Here is a 14641-nt window from a genome sequence, read left to right on the forward strand (position 1 = left end):
TCTCTCGTCGCAAATCGCTCCAATACCGCCGTCTGGCTTTACACCCACGTCGTCCCTTTCTACCTCGCTGACGCTATTCTCCTTGCCATTCGCAACATCCATGCTGCACTTCACAAAGGGACGACAATGGGTTTGGGGGTTGGGTTTAGGATTTAGAGGTTGGGTTTAGGGACGGGAATGGGGAAAGGGAGGGGATGGGGTCGCTGACCCGAAGGAGGTAGGTGGTTGCTGGAAAGGAGAGAGGGCGAGCAGTGGGTGGTGGCTAGGATTTTTCTTTTTTTTTTTTTAAGTTTTATTTTGTTTATTTTATTTATTTTGATATATTTAGTTAATTGTAAATTGAATTTTTTCAAAATAATCAATCAAAACTAAATCTTAATTATTTTTATAAAAAAAGACCAACCACCTAAAAACACGTGTCATATTTTACCTTAACAATCGATTACCTTCTAATCTAACAGGTTTTGACTTATTTTGAGAAGATATCTAATAAAAGTTAACTTATTTTGAGTTATTCCAAAGGTTGGCTTATTTTGGGCTAACCACGAAAAGGTTGACTTATTCTTGAAAAAATTTCCTATTAATTTTATGTTGTGAGTTAATTATATTTGGGAATTAGTTTTATTGCCATATAAGAGTTGAGATATACTATGATTGAATCGAGTTCGAATTGTTATATTATTTGGGAACATGTGCCATTATTAAGATATTATTTATTACCTTATCAATGGTTATATGATCGATGTATGACATCAAAAGGTTGAGTATTATTATTTTGTTCTTGGTTAGAGGCTCGGCACTATAGACTTTAGTTCTTCGTATGTTGGTAAGGAGATGATAATTTTAGGTTAAGAAGGAGATACAATCTTTATTTATTTTTTTATGGTACCCTACAATGGGATTTGGCTCGTATGTTGGTCATGGTTTAAGGTGTATTCTGGTTATTGAGAGTATTCAAGTTTTTATACTTGTTGGTTTATTTATTCGAATTACCCATGTCCAAAGCTAGGTATAGAACAAAGAGCACGACACACTTATTGGTTAGAAAAGTTTATTGAGTGAAGGATTGTATTATTTTTCGAGGCTTAGTTGATAAAGGTTATTTTAAGAGTACAATGTGTGTAATGTAGTTTCGAACTACAATGATTAATTGTTGAGCTAGTAATCTTAATTAATCCATTATTCTTTGTATTCTGATATGTGGTGATTACTCAGCTTTTTGCTAACATGTGTGTTATTTTGTTGTGCTACTTGTGATTGCGGCCATGTCTTTTTCTTATGGTGGCCTTGCGACGATCTATTTTGGAATTTTTCCTTGATGGTGAGCAGTCAAATTTGTCTGAACAGGTTGATCAAGTGATCGTAGCTAAAGGGTCTCAAGTGTTTCAATTAGTATGTTATAACGAGTTTGTAAAGTTGTATAAATAGCTCACTTAGATTATTGAGTTGTACAATTGGGATTTTGTAAGCCATAGCACTTGACAATTTGTTGAGTGTGATGGTAATACCTTTGATTTAGATGTATGCTTCCACAATTTATTCAAAGATTGTTTATTTTTCCTTTAATTCTTATTTATTGTTAGTTAGTAAATCGGGGGTGTTACAAAATGGTATTCAGAGCCTAACTGCTCGTGGGATTTACACAAGCATCTTCATATCCCAACGTGGTTTTATATAGGAATGAACCTATTAATTAAAAGTTAGGATTAAAATGGACATAGGTTAAGCCATTTCAAGAGTGTTTCTCTATATGCTTTTTTTTTGTTATGCGTTTTTCTATATGACTAGCTTTGAGTTCAAGGACAAACTCCTTTTAAGGGGATAGTATGTAATACCCTTAATATTTTAGTACTCTATCTATATATTTTATAAAGAAAAGTTTGGTTTAGTTTTTACTCTCTTTAAAATTTACAAGTTATTTTCTACTTTCAGTTTCGAGGATGAAACTTATTTTAAGGAGGGTAGATTATCCTAAATTTTTCTATTTTAAGTTTCGAGGACGAAACTTGTTTTATGTAGGGTAGATTGTAATACACGTATATTTTACGATTTGATAAAATATAAAATCAGAGTTGTTGTATGTTTTGAAATCTATTTTCTTGTTTGATAAAATTTATAAAATCCTATGCTTATTGATTGGATCTTTATAAAATCCTATGCTTATTGATTGGATAAAATATGTATGTATATCCCTTTAATTTACTCTGTTATTAAAAAAAAGGGTTGCCATATTATTTTGCTTTTGCTTGAATTCCATAACCAAACCCAAATTTAATTCTTCTTAACAGTTTTTCTTTCCTTTTTCCAATCTCCATGTTAATATTTTATTCTCCAACCTCCATCATCATAAAAGTCTCACATTCCCACAATACGTTTGTAAGCTCTCAAATTACAACGTTGGTCGTATACCTTGTCTTGAATGTCGTGGTTCGATTGTAACTCGTCGGAAGGTAAATACACGAATCTACTTTGGAATTGTTTGATTATAATTTTATTGTATTATTTATTATATGTAATCACACAAAACTTTTGAGATGTTTGTGTTATATATTTCGTATTATTATGTATGATATGATTTATGATTTGTACTATTTGTATATATGATTAATTATTATGATATTGTATGATTGATTTGAATATCATACTATTTTTGTTGTATATAATTGATTGTACAATTATTTCTAGGGTTTTTAATGTTGTTGCTATAGGGAGTATTGTTTTATCGAGGTTTTATGGTTATTAATGTAGAGTATTATTTTTGGGTTGTGAGTTAATTAAATTTGGGTATTAGTTTTATTGCTTATAAGAGTTTAAATATAATATGATTCAATCGAGTTCGAATTGTTATATTATTTGGGAACATGTGCCATTATTGAGATATTATTTACTAGCTTATCAATGGTTATTTGATCGATGTATGAGATCAAAAGGTTGAGTATTATTATTTTGTTCTTGGTTTGGGGCTCAGCGTTATAAACCTTAGTTCTTTGCATGTTGGTAAGAAGATGATAATCATGGGTAAAGAAGGAGATACAATCTTTATTTATTTTTCTATGGTCCCCTACAGTGGGATTTGGCCCGTATGTTGGTTATGGTTTAAGATGTTTTCTAATTATTGAGAGTATTCAAGTTTTTATACTTGTTAGTTTATTTGTTCGAATTACCCATGTCCAAGCCTAGGCATAGAACAAAGAGCACAACACACTTATTGGTTAGATTAGTTTATTGAGTAAAGGATTGTATTATTATTCGAGGTTTAGTTGATAATGGTTATTTTGAGAGTATAATGTATGTAATGTGGTTTAAAACTACATTGATTAATTGAAGAGCTAGTAATGTTAATTAATCCATTAATTTTTTTATTTTGATATGTAGTGATTACTCAGCTTTTTGCTAGTGTGTGATTTTTTTTGTTGTGCTACTTGTGTTTGCGGTCATGTCTTTTTCTTATGGTGGACCTGCCACGATCTATTTTGGAAATTGTCCTTGATGGTCAGCAGTCAAGTTTGTCTAAATAGGTTAATCAACTGATCGTAGGTAAAGGGGCTCAAGTGCTTCGATGAGTATGCTATAATGAGTTTGTAAAGTTGTATAAGTAGTTCACTTACATTATTGAGTTGTACAATTGGGATTTTGTAAGCCTTAGCACTTGATAATTTGTTGAGTGTGGCGTTAATACCTTCGATTTAGGTGTATGCTTCCGCAATTTATTCAAAGGTTTTTTATTTTTCCTATAATTCTTATATATTGTTAGTTAGTAAATCGGGGGTGTTACATATGCTATGTTCATTTCTCATGTACACACTAATCAAAATCGACGTCTACGAGCATAGAATCCCCGATCAACAAACTTAATTCATCGGCTTCCATCAAACTATCATCCGAATCAACTCTAAACACTTTGAAAACGTCCAAATGACTATGGAATCACCTACACAAACGGAGCGTGATAGAGTGATACATGATGACTTATGCAAACATGACCCTAAAATCGACCCAAAAGACTAAGAATAAGGAATAAAAACTAGCATAAACTTGCCTAAGAACCCTATAGATATACATGATTCATCAAATTCCCCTAAGATAAGACGTTACTTGTCCCCAAGAAACACTGGACTCAAGATAGAGAAACAAGACAAATAAGACTTCCAAGGAACCAAAATAAGACCGACTCGACTCTCGAGCAAACAAACAAACCAAAGTTAGCGATATTGAAATCTGGCTAGAATACAAATAGAACCACGTAGCATTCATAGTCCTGCAATTAACTTACCAATCTAGGCCACAAATAATCTCTTTTCAAGCTAGTCTTTAATGTTTTTATGCCAATATGCTGAAGTCGAGCACGAGAGGTGCCCCAACTAGCTTAGGTTTATAACAAACACTAAACCTATACCATGTCGACTCAGAATGCAACAAATACTCTTTAACTTTTACTCAAAACTCGGTCCACTCAATCATAACTTATGCATGAAGATCAAAAGGTATTTATAAGGGTTGTAATGGGGCTAGGGTGAGAGGTAGGATAAACATTTTTGGAAATGTGAAAGATGAACTAGCTGGAAACGTGGTAATGATTGTCCACAGTGACAACTCAACCGATGGCATGTCAAAGATAACCTCGTTTAGCAACTAGCCTCCCTAAACACCATAAAGGCCAAATCAAAAATCACTATACCTTAAAGTAATTTGACTTCCTCTTCTTCCCTTCTTTCTTCAACTTTTTTTTTTCTTTATATATTTTTTTCATTCTTTCTCTTTTTTTTTTCTTTTCCTTTTTTTTTTTTCATACCCCATTTTCTTCTATATAGTTTTTTTCTTTGAATAATAACTTTGAACTTCCATTAAAAATCTCCTTTATTGCACCTCAATATTTAGCCAAATAAATTTCATAAATCACAAGATGGACCGCTCCCCCAAGCTAGGCTTGGGAATAGTAACCAATTGAGGCTGAAGGCTTGTAATATGGCTAGTTCAATAAGGGTAAAGCTCAACATGGGTAGCAATTAGGGAGTAAATGTACAAAAACAACTTCTGGAGGCTCAAATTAAGAAAAAGAAAAGACCTTTTTCATTTCAATCATACACTCACCATAACCAAATCACTACGAGTATCAAGGCAAAATCAAGATCAATGTTGCACTAGGAATTATCACACATACAAAAATATAGACTATTATAACTATGACATTCAATCAAACAAGTTTCAAAAGCTCACATGGCTCGGGGTCTACAATATTTCTACTAGCTAGACTCAAAAGGAGCAAAACATCTTACCACAAACCAATTAATCACAGGCTACATTGCTACGCAATTATAAATGTGTAAAGCACACCGACTGAATTTCAAAATCATAACTATGATGACAAGAAGCTTAAGAGAGTCTAATCTAATCAGTACACGGTTTGAAGTCAAAATATGGAAGATAGCCACAAGAATGCAGAAATAAAAACAAAAATAAACTAAGAAAGCAATACTTTTTTTTCGTTACATGTAAACTCCCATCCCTAATAGACGGTATAAACCATGCAAAACCTACAGAAAGCAATAAAATGTACACTATGAAAGCATTAAAAGATAAATATCCCTCCCCCAAGCTAGAATGAAACACAGTGTCCTCACTGTGGAAAAATAGAATACATTCAAGAGGGAGAAGAGAGAAAAGCTCACTCAGCAGGAGCCTTGTCGACTGAAGTGGTGTCAACTAGAATTTCATTAGATGTAGCGGTGTTGTCAGAAGCTACTATCTGCTGATGAAGAGCAACAACCTCCAAATCTAAGGTCTAAAACCGTTGCTCCAAACTGCCTAAATGATCAATGACCTCCTGAGCAAATGTACCAATGCTATCCATGAACTGCTTGAACACCTCTATAGTGAGGATTGCTGCTAGACCCTTCAAACTGAAATTATCACGAAAAGGGTGGGCTAGAACTGTCCCAGAGAAGGAGTGTGTGGGGTCTTTAAAGTGTCATCAACCAAATGCTAGGGGGCCGAAGAAGAACCTTGCTTTGTAGAATGCACACCTGTCTGTATGATTGTTTTGATGTTGGGGGTAGGCGGAAACAAAAGGGCATTTGGAGTACCCATTCGAGTCACAAGAGTGGGCAAACCAACATAGGGAATCGGATATGAGTCCTTCTCCTCTCCTTTAACTTTCCATACGAACAAATCAATCTTTGGTAACAACAACCAACCATATCGCTCCATGCTCACATGATCAAGGAGTACATATTTGTTCAATTTCTTGAAGTAAGACAAGTCGATCCCCATGTGCTTAGAAAAGACGGTTACAAAGCTCCCCATAATAATAGGCCCTTTTAGCTTGTTTCTCTCCACAAGACATGCAGCAATGAGGAATTTTCCAAAATCCAATTGACCCATCCTATCTCGATCACCATATAAGAACCACCAAAGCATCTTGAAATCACTTGTAGCAATTTGCCCCATTTCTGTCTTTGGAAAGAACACTTGTAGAAGTAAGCGATGTAGAATACGAGGCACTGGGTTCACAATTGAAAAAGACTTAGTAGAACCAACTTTCTAATCATCCTGATCTGTGAGTTCTCTCCAAATGAATTTTTGGTGAAATTGTAAGCCATTTTTGTCACCCCAAAACGAACCAAATTCCGATGAGCCAATGGTTCCATCACAAGGCCACTCGGAAATTTCGTTAACCTCCTTTGGTGCCATTGATTGTGCCACTCCATCTAGAGAAAAAATATATGTCATTATTATCCGACACTACCAAAGATGTAAGAAACTCAACAACCAAATCTAGACAAACCTCTTCCTTCAAATTAAGAACCTTTGACCAACCACACTTTCGACCAATTTCTTGTAAACAATCGTCAACGCGAAGTGTCTTACCATCGTCATATGAATAACGAAGTGTAGGTTTGATTTCTAGGCCTTGAAGTGAAAAACCAAGGTTGTGTTGAGTTTTACTCAAACTTGAGGAAGGGTGGGAAGTGGGAGGTGGAGTTGTATGAGAAGTAGTTGGAGGTGGTTTGGTTGGTTTTTGTGGTGGCTTGGGATGCTTCTTCGAAAATGGGGCTCTTGCTTTTCGAGGAGGGTTTCTTTTTATCGGAGTGGATCTTAGTGGTGCAAGTGGAGAAGGGGTAGATTTTTTGTGAGAACTAGTGGTTCTTGTGGTTCTCATGATGCAATTTCACAATCAATAAGAAATAGGCACAAAATACTCCAACCAACAATAGTAATCACAATCCCAAAATCCCAAGTAAAATCAATTCCAATTATCCACCAACCAAATATCAATGTTTCAATCAACAATAATCACCACAACCTCAACAACAATCCAAAATATATTCAAGAGGAAAAATTTCCAACTTTTATATGAATGTAAAAAATTCAAGAAAAGAAATTGGATGAAGAATTGAAAAATACCTTTTCTTGTGCAATTAAGACTATATTGTTGTTGATTACCCCAAATTTTGCATCACTTGAATAGCAATTCCAACCAATTCACCCAATTGAAAAAGAAATCAAAAGGCCCTAATTTTTAAGAGATATTAAATTTTATTTTTGGTGGAGGCGGGCTATGGTGGTCGTCGAAGATGCGGCGATGGTGGGCATCAGTGGTGTAGCGGTGGTGAGCGACTCTGGTGATGGGTTGGCAGATAGAGAAAGGGTGGCGCCTTGGGATGCGTGCAAACTATAGCAGCAGCGCAACTTTCTTCTTTATTATTTTTTAAGGGGATGTGTACAGGCTGCCTGTGCTCTAGAACCAGCAGGCATTGGAATTCCAGCAGCCCAGGCAGTGTGTTGGGTTGTTGGGGTGTGCTCGGCCCAACGGGCGCTAGCTTGCCGCTGATTGTGCAGGCTGGTGCCTGCTCCTGCTTTTCCCTATTTTTTTAAATAAACAATATCATCACAAAAAATTAATAACAAAGAAACGTTAATGGAGTTAGTGAAGTAAAATAAAAATAAATCAAAACCTAAACTAACACTAAACAGAATGAAGAAAAAGAAACTAAAAATAGCCCAACGGGCGCTAGCTTGCCGCTGATTGTGCAGGCTGGTGCCTGCTCCTGTTGTTCCCTATTTTTTTAAGGAAACAATATCATCACAAAAAATTAATAACAAAGAAACGTTAATGGAGTTAGTGAAGTAAAATAAAAATAAATCAAAACCTAAACTAACACTAAACAGAATGAAGAAAAAGAAACTAAAAAAATAACTAAGAGAACTAAAAATAAAATAACACTAAAAGAAAGAAAAAATAAACGGCCTAGATTTGTTCAGGCAAATTAAATGAAGCACAAAAATTCATGCACCATTTTCTCTCTCTTCTCTCTCTCTCTCCTCCGCCATTTTTCCTCTCTTCAAAATTGCTCAAAAACCTTCGAAAAATCGCTCAAAATCTTCCAAAAACCGCTATAACCCTCAATTTCATCTGCTTAATTAATTACGCTATATAAGCGCAATTCAAGTTCTATTATCTACATTTCTTCAGTTTCGAAACAAAAATTGACGAAAATTGGCAAAAATTGGCGAATATTAGGTATTGCTTCGAAACTTTGAAGTTCGTACTCTTCGTTTAATTTTGTTGCAATTTCTTACTTATTTTTGTGTTTTTGTTTGAATTTAGTTTATCGGAGTAGTAAATCGGAGTAGTTCGAAGTTTAGTTTATGTGTTTCAAAGTTCAATTTGCCTGAAATTTAAGAATTTTCGGAATTTTGTTTGTTTTTGTTCTAATTTCGTTTGATTTACTTTTAATTTCTGGTTAAATTTGTTGTAATTTAGTTTAAAATTGGTTAGAACTTAAATCGAAGTTAAATCGAAGGTTTATTTATTTATCTATTTATTTATTTTTATATAACTTCTTAATAGTAGGTCCATATGTGCAAAGGCCTAAGGTGGGCCATATTTATAATGATGACTTTTGTGGTACATGGTTATGGTCTACACTTAGGAGGGTCTTTCCAAGGTTGTAACGTAGCTAGGCTGGGGTTATGAAGAATAGACAGGCTCAAGTATACTCCCTTAATCCCTTACTTTTGGTGCTTCTCAAATTAAACCTCCTACTTTGTACAACAACTCCTACATTAGGTGCCTTTTTCCTTATCCTCTCTCTCTCTTTTTTCCTTTTCTTTTTTTTTCCTTTTTTTGACAAGTTTGGTTTTGTTTTAGAACGATTTTTAGCTTTTGCATTGGATTTTTTCCTTTTTGGGTTTAGAATAATTTTGTGTCCCACCTTATGTTTTGTTCCACCAATTTATCATTTGTATCTCTTTACACCATTCTTATCCCAAGGTTTGGAATAATGTAGGTTGAATAAGTAAGGCTCAATTGACGAGACTCAAAAGGGCTGTCAATAAGATGGATTTGTTCTAAGTTTAAAAACATGGGATCATCTTCGTGCAGTTTCAAGTTGCCTCCTGTGTTGGTGTATTCATCATATCCCTTCTTAGTGGGCCGAAAGATGGGCCTCTTTTCATTCAATAAATCTTGTAAGCCAAAGCTTATCAAGTTTCTTAAAGTGTTGAGTATATATGCCTTTTTTTATATTGTTTGTTTGTATGTGTATTTCATTTAATTCGAGCTAATAATGACAAAATGATTAAAAAGAGAACAAGGTAGACATACATGCAAATAGAATTTTATTCATTAATTAATGAGAGTACATAATAAGTAGATTTGACATCATGAATCTCTTAGTGTATCATAAAGAATACAAAAGGGAAAGAAACAAAACAAGACCTAGGGTGCTACATCTTGAATTGTTGACAACTTCTTGAGATTACGACTTCGAGCTTTGTCCATTTCCAACGTAGGTGAGAACCTCTCTAAAAATGTAGTTTGTCTATATGGTTCATGGTTTCATTTATCAAGTCTTTTTCAATTAATGTTCCTGATATGTCGTGTTTTGTGTATATTATTTGGCTTATTTTTAGTTAGTTTTGTTAGTTTAGTTGAGTATTTGAGTTCGTTTTGGCGTATTTTGCTTTAGTTTGGATAATTCGATGCTTTTATGGGTAGTTGTGTTATTTTTGATGAATTTCAGGAATAATGGAACTAGTTTGGATGAATTATGGATCCATGAAGTAAGCCAAGGCCCATGAAGTTGAAGAATTGAAGAAAAGGCCCTTTTAGAGGTAGGCACGGCCGTGCCTACTATGAGGCACGTCCGTGCTTCTGAATATACACCAGCGCCTTATTGAAGGCCCTAGGCACGTCCATGCCTAGCAAGGGGGCACGTCCGTGCCCAGGTAAAGAAGCAGGCACGTCCTTGCCCAGCAGTCAGGCACGTCCGTGCCTGGAAGACAGACTCAACAACGTTTTTATTTTTAGAGAGGCACGTCCGTGCCTTCTAGAATTTCAGTGCGCCAAACTTAGGAGTTAAATCTTATCTTTTTAGGTTTGTTTATAAACCTTTTAGCCTTGTTTGGAAGATGATTAATTAATTAATTAAGTCTTATTTTTATTTTTATTTTTTTTTTCTCTCCTTAAGAACTAGTTCTCCATTATTATTTTCCAAGTTTTCGTAATTCAAGATTCAAGATTCAAGCTTTATACTTTCAATTTAATTCAAGATTTGGTATTTATTTTTCATCCCTTGTTATTTAATTATGTTTTCATTATTTATTATTGTTTTTGTTTCTTTAATCATGTGTGAGTAGATTCTTTAATTCAAGGTCGAGTGTAGCCCTATTATTATTAATATATGAATTAAATCTTTAAATTCTTTAATAACTTTAACAATTGAGTTGCTAAATTGATTGTGATTATGCCAATGCTAGGTTAGACGTAACTATAGTATTGCGATTATTCCATTGTTTTTATCACAGCGAGAGTTAGGTATAAACGGATTTGAGTAAATTAATTTAGGGTTTGATTCATATCACGAGAGTAGTTATGTTTTATAATTGGGAAGTCAAAGTAATGTGTTTAATGTCTTTAATATGCATGATACCATGAGAATAGGATTGATTGTATGTTAGGGAATCCATTGATACTCGAGAGAGATCCTTGGTATTTATTAGGGTTTACTTTTCCCCGTTCCATTGAAATCGTATGTTAAGGGTAGAATTACAATTGCATCGATGATAATTATGGTGAAACTAGATCTTGGATGTTTTAAGTACTTGATTTAATCATCTCATTTAGTTTATTTTCGAATTCTTCTCATACTTAGTTCCGTAGATATTTGATTATAATTGATTCTTCCTTAGTAGAAATTCGAGTCTATTTAATTATTTTTGAACCTTAGTCTCTTGGGATCTGACCCTTACTTGCCAGTCTACATTAGTATTGGTCTGTTAGGTCATTTTTGATAGGTACGCGACACGCCTACCAAATTTTGGCGCCGTTGCCGGGGACTAACGGTTTCATTAGAATTATTTGTGATTCATCTTTACTAAGTTTATTTCGTTGCTTCGGCTATTTTCCCTTGTGTTTTTGATACTTTTCTCTAGTTTTTTCTTCTGCATGCCCACACGACGCTCAGGTTCAGAAGATCTTGAACCATTTGATTGTGAGATCGAGGCAACTATAAGAAGAAGGAGAACAAGGAACAGACGCAGGAGAAACATGGTAGACCAACCAACGAAATCCCTTTTGGAGTACGGTATTCCTGATACGACTACCGGAGTCCTTTCAAGCATCATAAGACCACCAGTCACGGCTCAGCACTTCGAGCTCAAGCCACAGTTCATACAGTTCATCTCCAATGATTCATTCGCAAGGCTACCACATGATTGCCCCGTAAGTCATATAGATAGCTTTCTGGAGAAATGTGATACTATGAAGTTGAATGGTGTTACAGATGATGCAATCAGACTACGCCTTTTCCCCTTCTCACTTCGAGACAGGGTGAAGGAGTGGTTAAGAGATGAAGGCACTTGCTCGTTTGATACATAGGACAAGTTAGTGAAGGCCTTCTTAGTGAATTTTTTAGGGAATGAGAAGATTGCAAGATTGAGGAATGACCTACAAACTTTTAAGCAGTCAGATGATGAGTCTCTCTATGAGGCTTGGAGGAGATTTAAAAGATTGCAGAGACAATGCCCTCACCATGGCATTCCAGATTGGATTTTGATGCAGAACTTTTACAATGGCATGACTCATGAGTTCCGTATTTACATAGATGCTGCGTCAGGAGGTTCTCTCTTGACAAAGAACCCCACTGAAGCTAGGGAGCTCATAGAGAAGATGGCGGCCAATGATAACTATCATCCTGGAGGCCGAAACACTGTGAAAAAGGGAGGTAAACTTGATGTTGATGCTTTAACTATGCTAACTAGTTCTGTGCAGGCACTAACAAGCAGGTTTGATAAGTTCCAAGCAGGAACTTCTAACACCCCACAGGAGATGTATCAGTTATGTAATGTGCAGGGTCATGTTGCTCCAGATTGCCCACAGATTTCGCAGAATACGGAAGAGATGTAAATCGAGCATGCCAATGCTTTATACTCCTCTAACCCAAAGAGATCTTATGGCCCTTATTCCAACACCTACAATGAAGGATGGAAACACCATCCTAACTTCTCATACAAAAATTCCCAAGCACAACAAAACCCTCCACCACTACCTCCACCCAACACCTACAACCAACCACCACCTGGTTTCCAACAGAAAACACCCAATGCCCACCAACCAATGCAACAACAACCTCAAAAATCAAGCCTAGAGGTGACATTAGAGAGCTTTAAAACTGCAACAAACAGTGCCATCCAACATCAAAATAGCTCTATCCAACAGTTGCAGGCTCAGGGTAAACTTATGGAGAATCAGATAAGCCAATTGGCCAACCAATTTAGCCAAGCCCTAAAGACTCCAGGAACCTTCCCAGGCCAGACTGAACAATCTCAAAAAGGCCAAATGAATGTCGTCGCCCTGAGGAGTGGAAAGCAGTTGGAAGATCCTCCTACCAATGAGCCATCAAGAGAGGTCATTGAAGAAGTGAGTGCAAGTGAGAAGGAAGTAGAGGATGCTAGGGTCGAGGAAGCATCAAAGGAAGCACCACCAAAGCCACCCGCTCCATATATGCCTAAGGTTCCTTTTTCTCAAAGATTAGCACAAGCTAAACTTGAGAAAAAGTTCAGTAAGTTCCTCGATGTTCTTAAAAAGCTTCATATTAATATTCCATTCCTAGATGCCATATCTAAGATGCCTTCTTATGCAAAATTTTTAAAAGATATGCTATCTAACAAGAGGAAATTAGAAGAGAATACTACAGTTGCTTTGAATGCAGAGTGCAGTGCTATTTTGCAGACCACTCTCCCTAAGAAATTAGGAGATCCAGGTAGCTATTCAATTCAAGTGAAGCTTGGAGATATTGAGATCAACAGGGCACTATGTGATCTAGGTGCAAGTGTGAGCCTCATGCCACTGTCTATATGCAAGAAGCTGCAGATGGGTGAACTTAAACCCACACGCATATCTCTGCAACTTGCAGACAGGTCAGTGAAGTTTCCTTTGGGTGTACTTGAGGATGTACCCCTCGGAGTAGGTAAGTTTTTCATTCCATGTGATTTTGTTGTGATGGAGATGGATGAGGATGTGAATGTTCCTATCATACTAGGTAGACCTTTCTTAGCTACTGCAGGTGCAATTATAGACATGAAGAAAGGTAAGATTACTTTTGAAGTAGGTGATGAGAAATTGGAATACTCACTTTTGAATGATATGGGTGTTCCTTCTATGGGAGACACTGTTTGTCAGGTTGATGTGCTCGATGAGCTGCAGAATGAGCAACTTCCCTTGAATCAGAATGACGATGCTCTTGAACAAGTGCTATTAGGGAAGGAAGATGATAATGGAGATTGGCAGTCTAAGGAGTATACCAGGTTACTTGATGAAGCAAAGGTCGATCCAAATCAGAACTCGATCAGAGAGACATTGGAAGTAATGAGTATTGGGGAGAGTTCTAAGCCTCCCGAGGTAGAGTTGAAACCCCTCCCCTCTAACTTAAAATATGCATATCTTGGTCCAAATAATTCATATCCTGTTATTGTCAATGCTGAACTCAAGGACACAGAGTTGGAGCAATTGCTCAATGTTGTGAAAACATATAAAAGTGTCATTGGGTACACCATTGATGATATCAAGGGCATTAATCCTTCTTTCTGTATGCGTAAGATCATTCTTGAAAACGATCATGCCTCTTCTGTAGAACCTCAAAGAAGACTTAATCCTAATATGATGGGGCAGTTAAAAAAGTGGTTCTGAAATTACTTGTTGTAGGTATAATCTACCCTATCTCTGATAGTAAGTGGGTTAGCCCTGTACAAGTAGTACCAAAGAAGGGAGGTATGACCGTTGTCAAGAATGACAAGGGTGATCCAGTCGCCACTAGAACTGTCACAGGATGGCAGATGTGTATAGATTATAGAAATTTGAATAAGGCCACCCTGAAGGATCACTTCCCCTTACCTTTTATTGATCAGATGCTTGAAAGGTTGGCAAAGCATTCCTTTTTCTGTTACTTGGATGGATATTCAGGTTTCTTTCAAATTCCTATCCGTCCCTGTGACCAGGAAAAGACTACTTTCACATGTCCATATGGGACCTTTGCATATCGCAGGATGCCATTTGGATTATGTAATGCTCCTGCCACCTTTCAGCGATGTATGATGGCAATTTTCTCAAGACTCATAGAAAACTCTATGGAAGTATTTA

At 36.1% G+C, this 14641-nt stretch overlaps 1 protein-coding gene across 1 annotated transcript; it reads left to right on the forward strand.

Moving 5' to 3' along the window:
- Positions 1-12619: 12619 nt before the first annotated feature.
- Positions 12620-14191, forward strand: LOC110703015. The gene has a single exon (XM_021880773.1). The coding sequence runs from the start codon at positions 12620-12622 to the stop codon at positions 14189-14191; it is 1572 nt and encodes a 523-aa protein (XP_021736465.1).
- The last annotated feature ends 450 nt before the right edge of the window (positions 14192-14641 follow it).

This window comes from Chenopodium quinoa, unplaced genomic scaffold (assembly GCF_001683475.1).
Source record: "Chenopodium quinoa cultivar QQ74 unplaced genomic scaffold, ASM168347v1, whole genome shotgun sequence".
NCBI lineage: Eukaryota > Viridiplantae > Streptophyta > Magnoliopsida > Caryophyllales > Amaranthaceae > Chenopodium > Chenopodium quinoa.

Bases quoted from the DNA above. Each gene is read 5' to 3' on its own strand.
- LOC110703015 (XM_021880773.1), top strand. From the start codon at position 12,620: ATGCAACAACAACCTCAAAAATCAAGCCTAGAGGTGACATTAGAGAGC.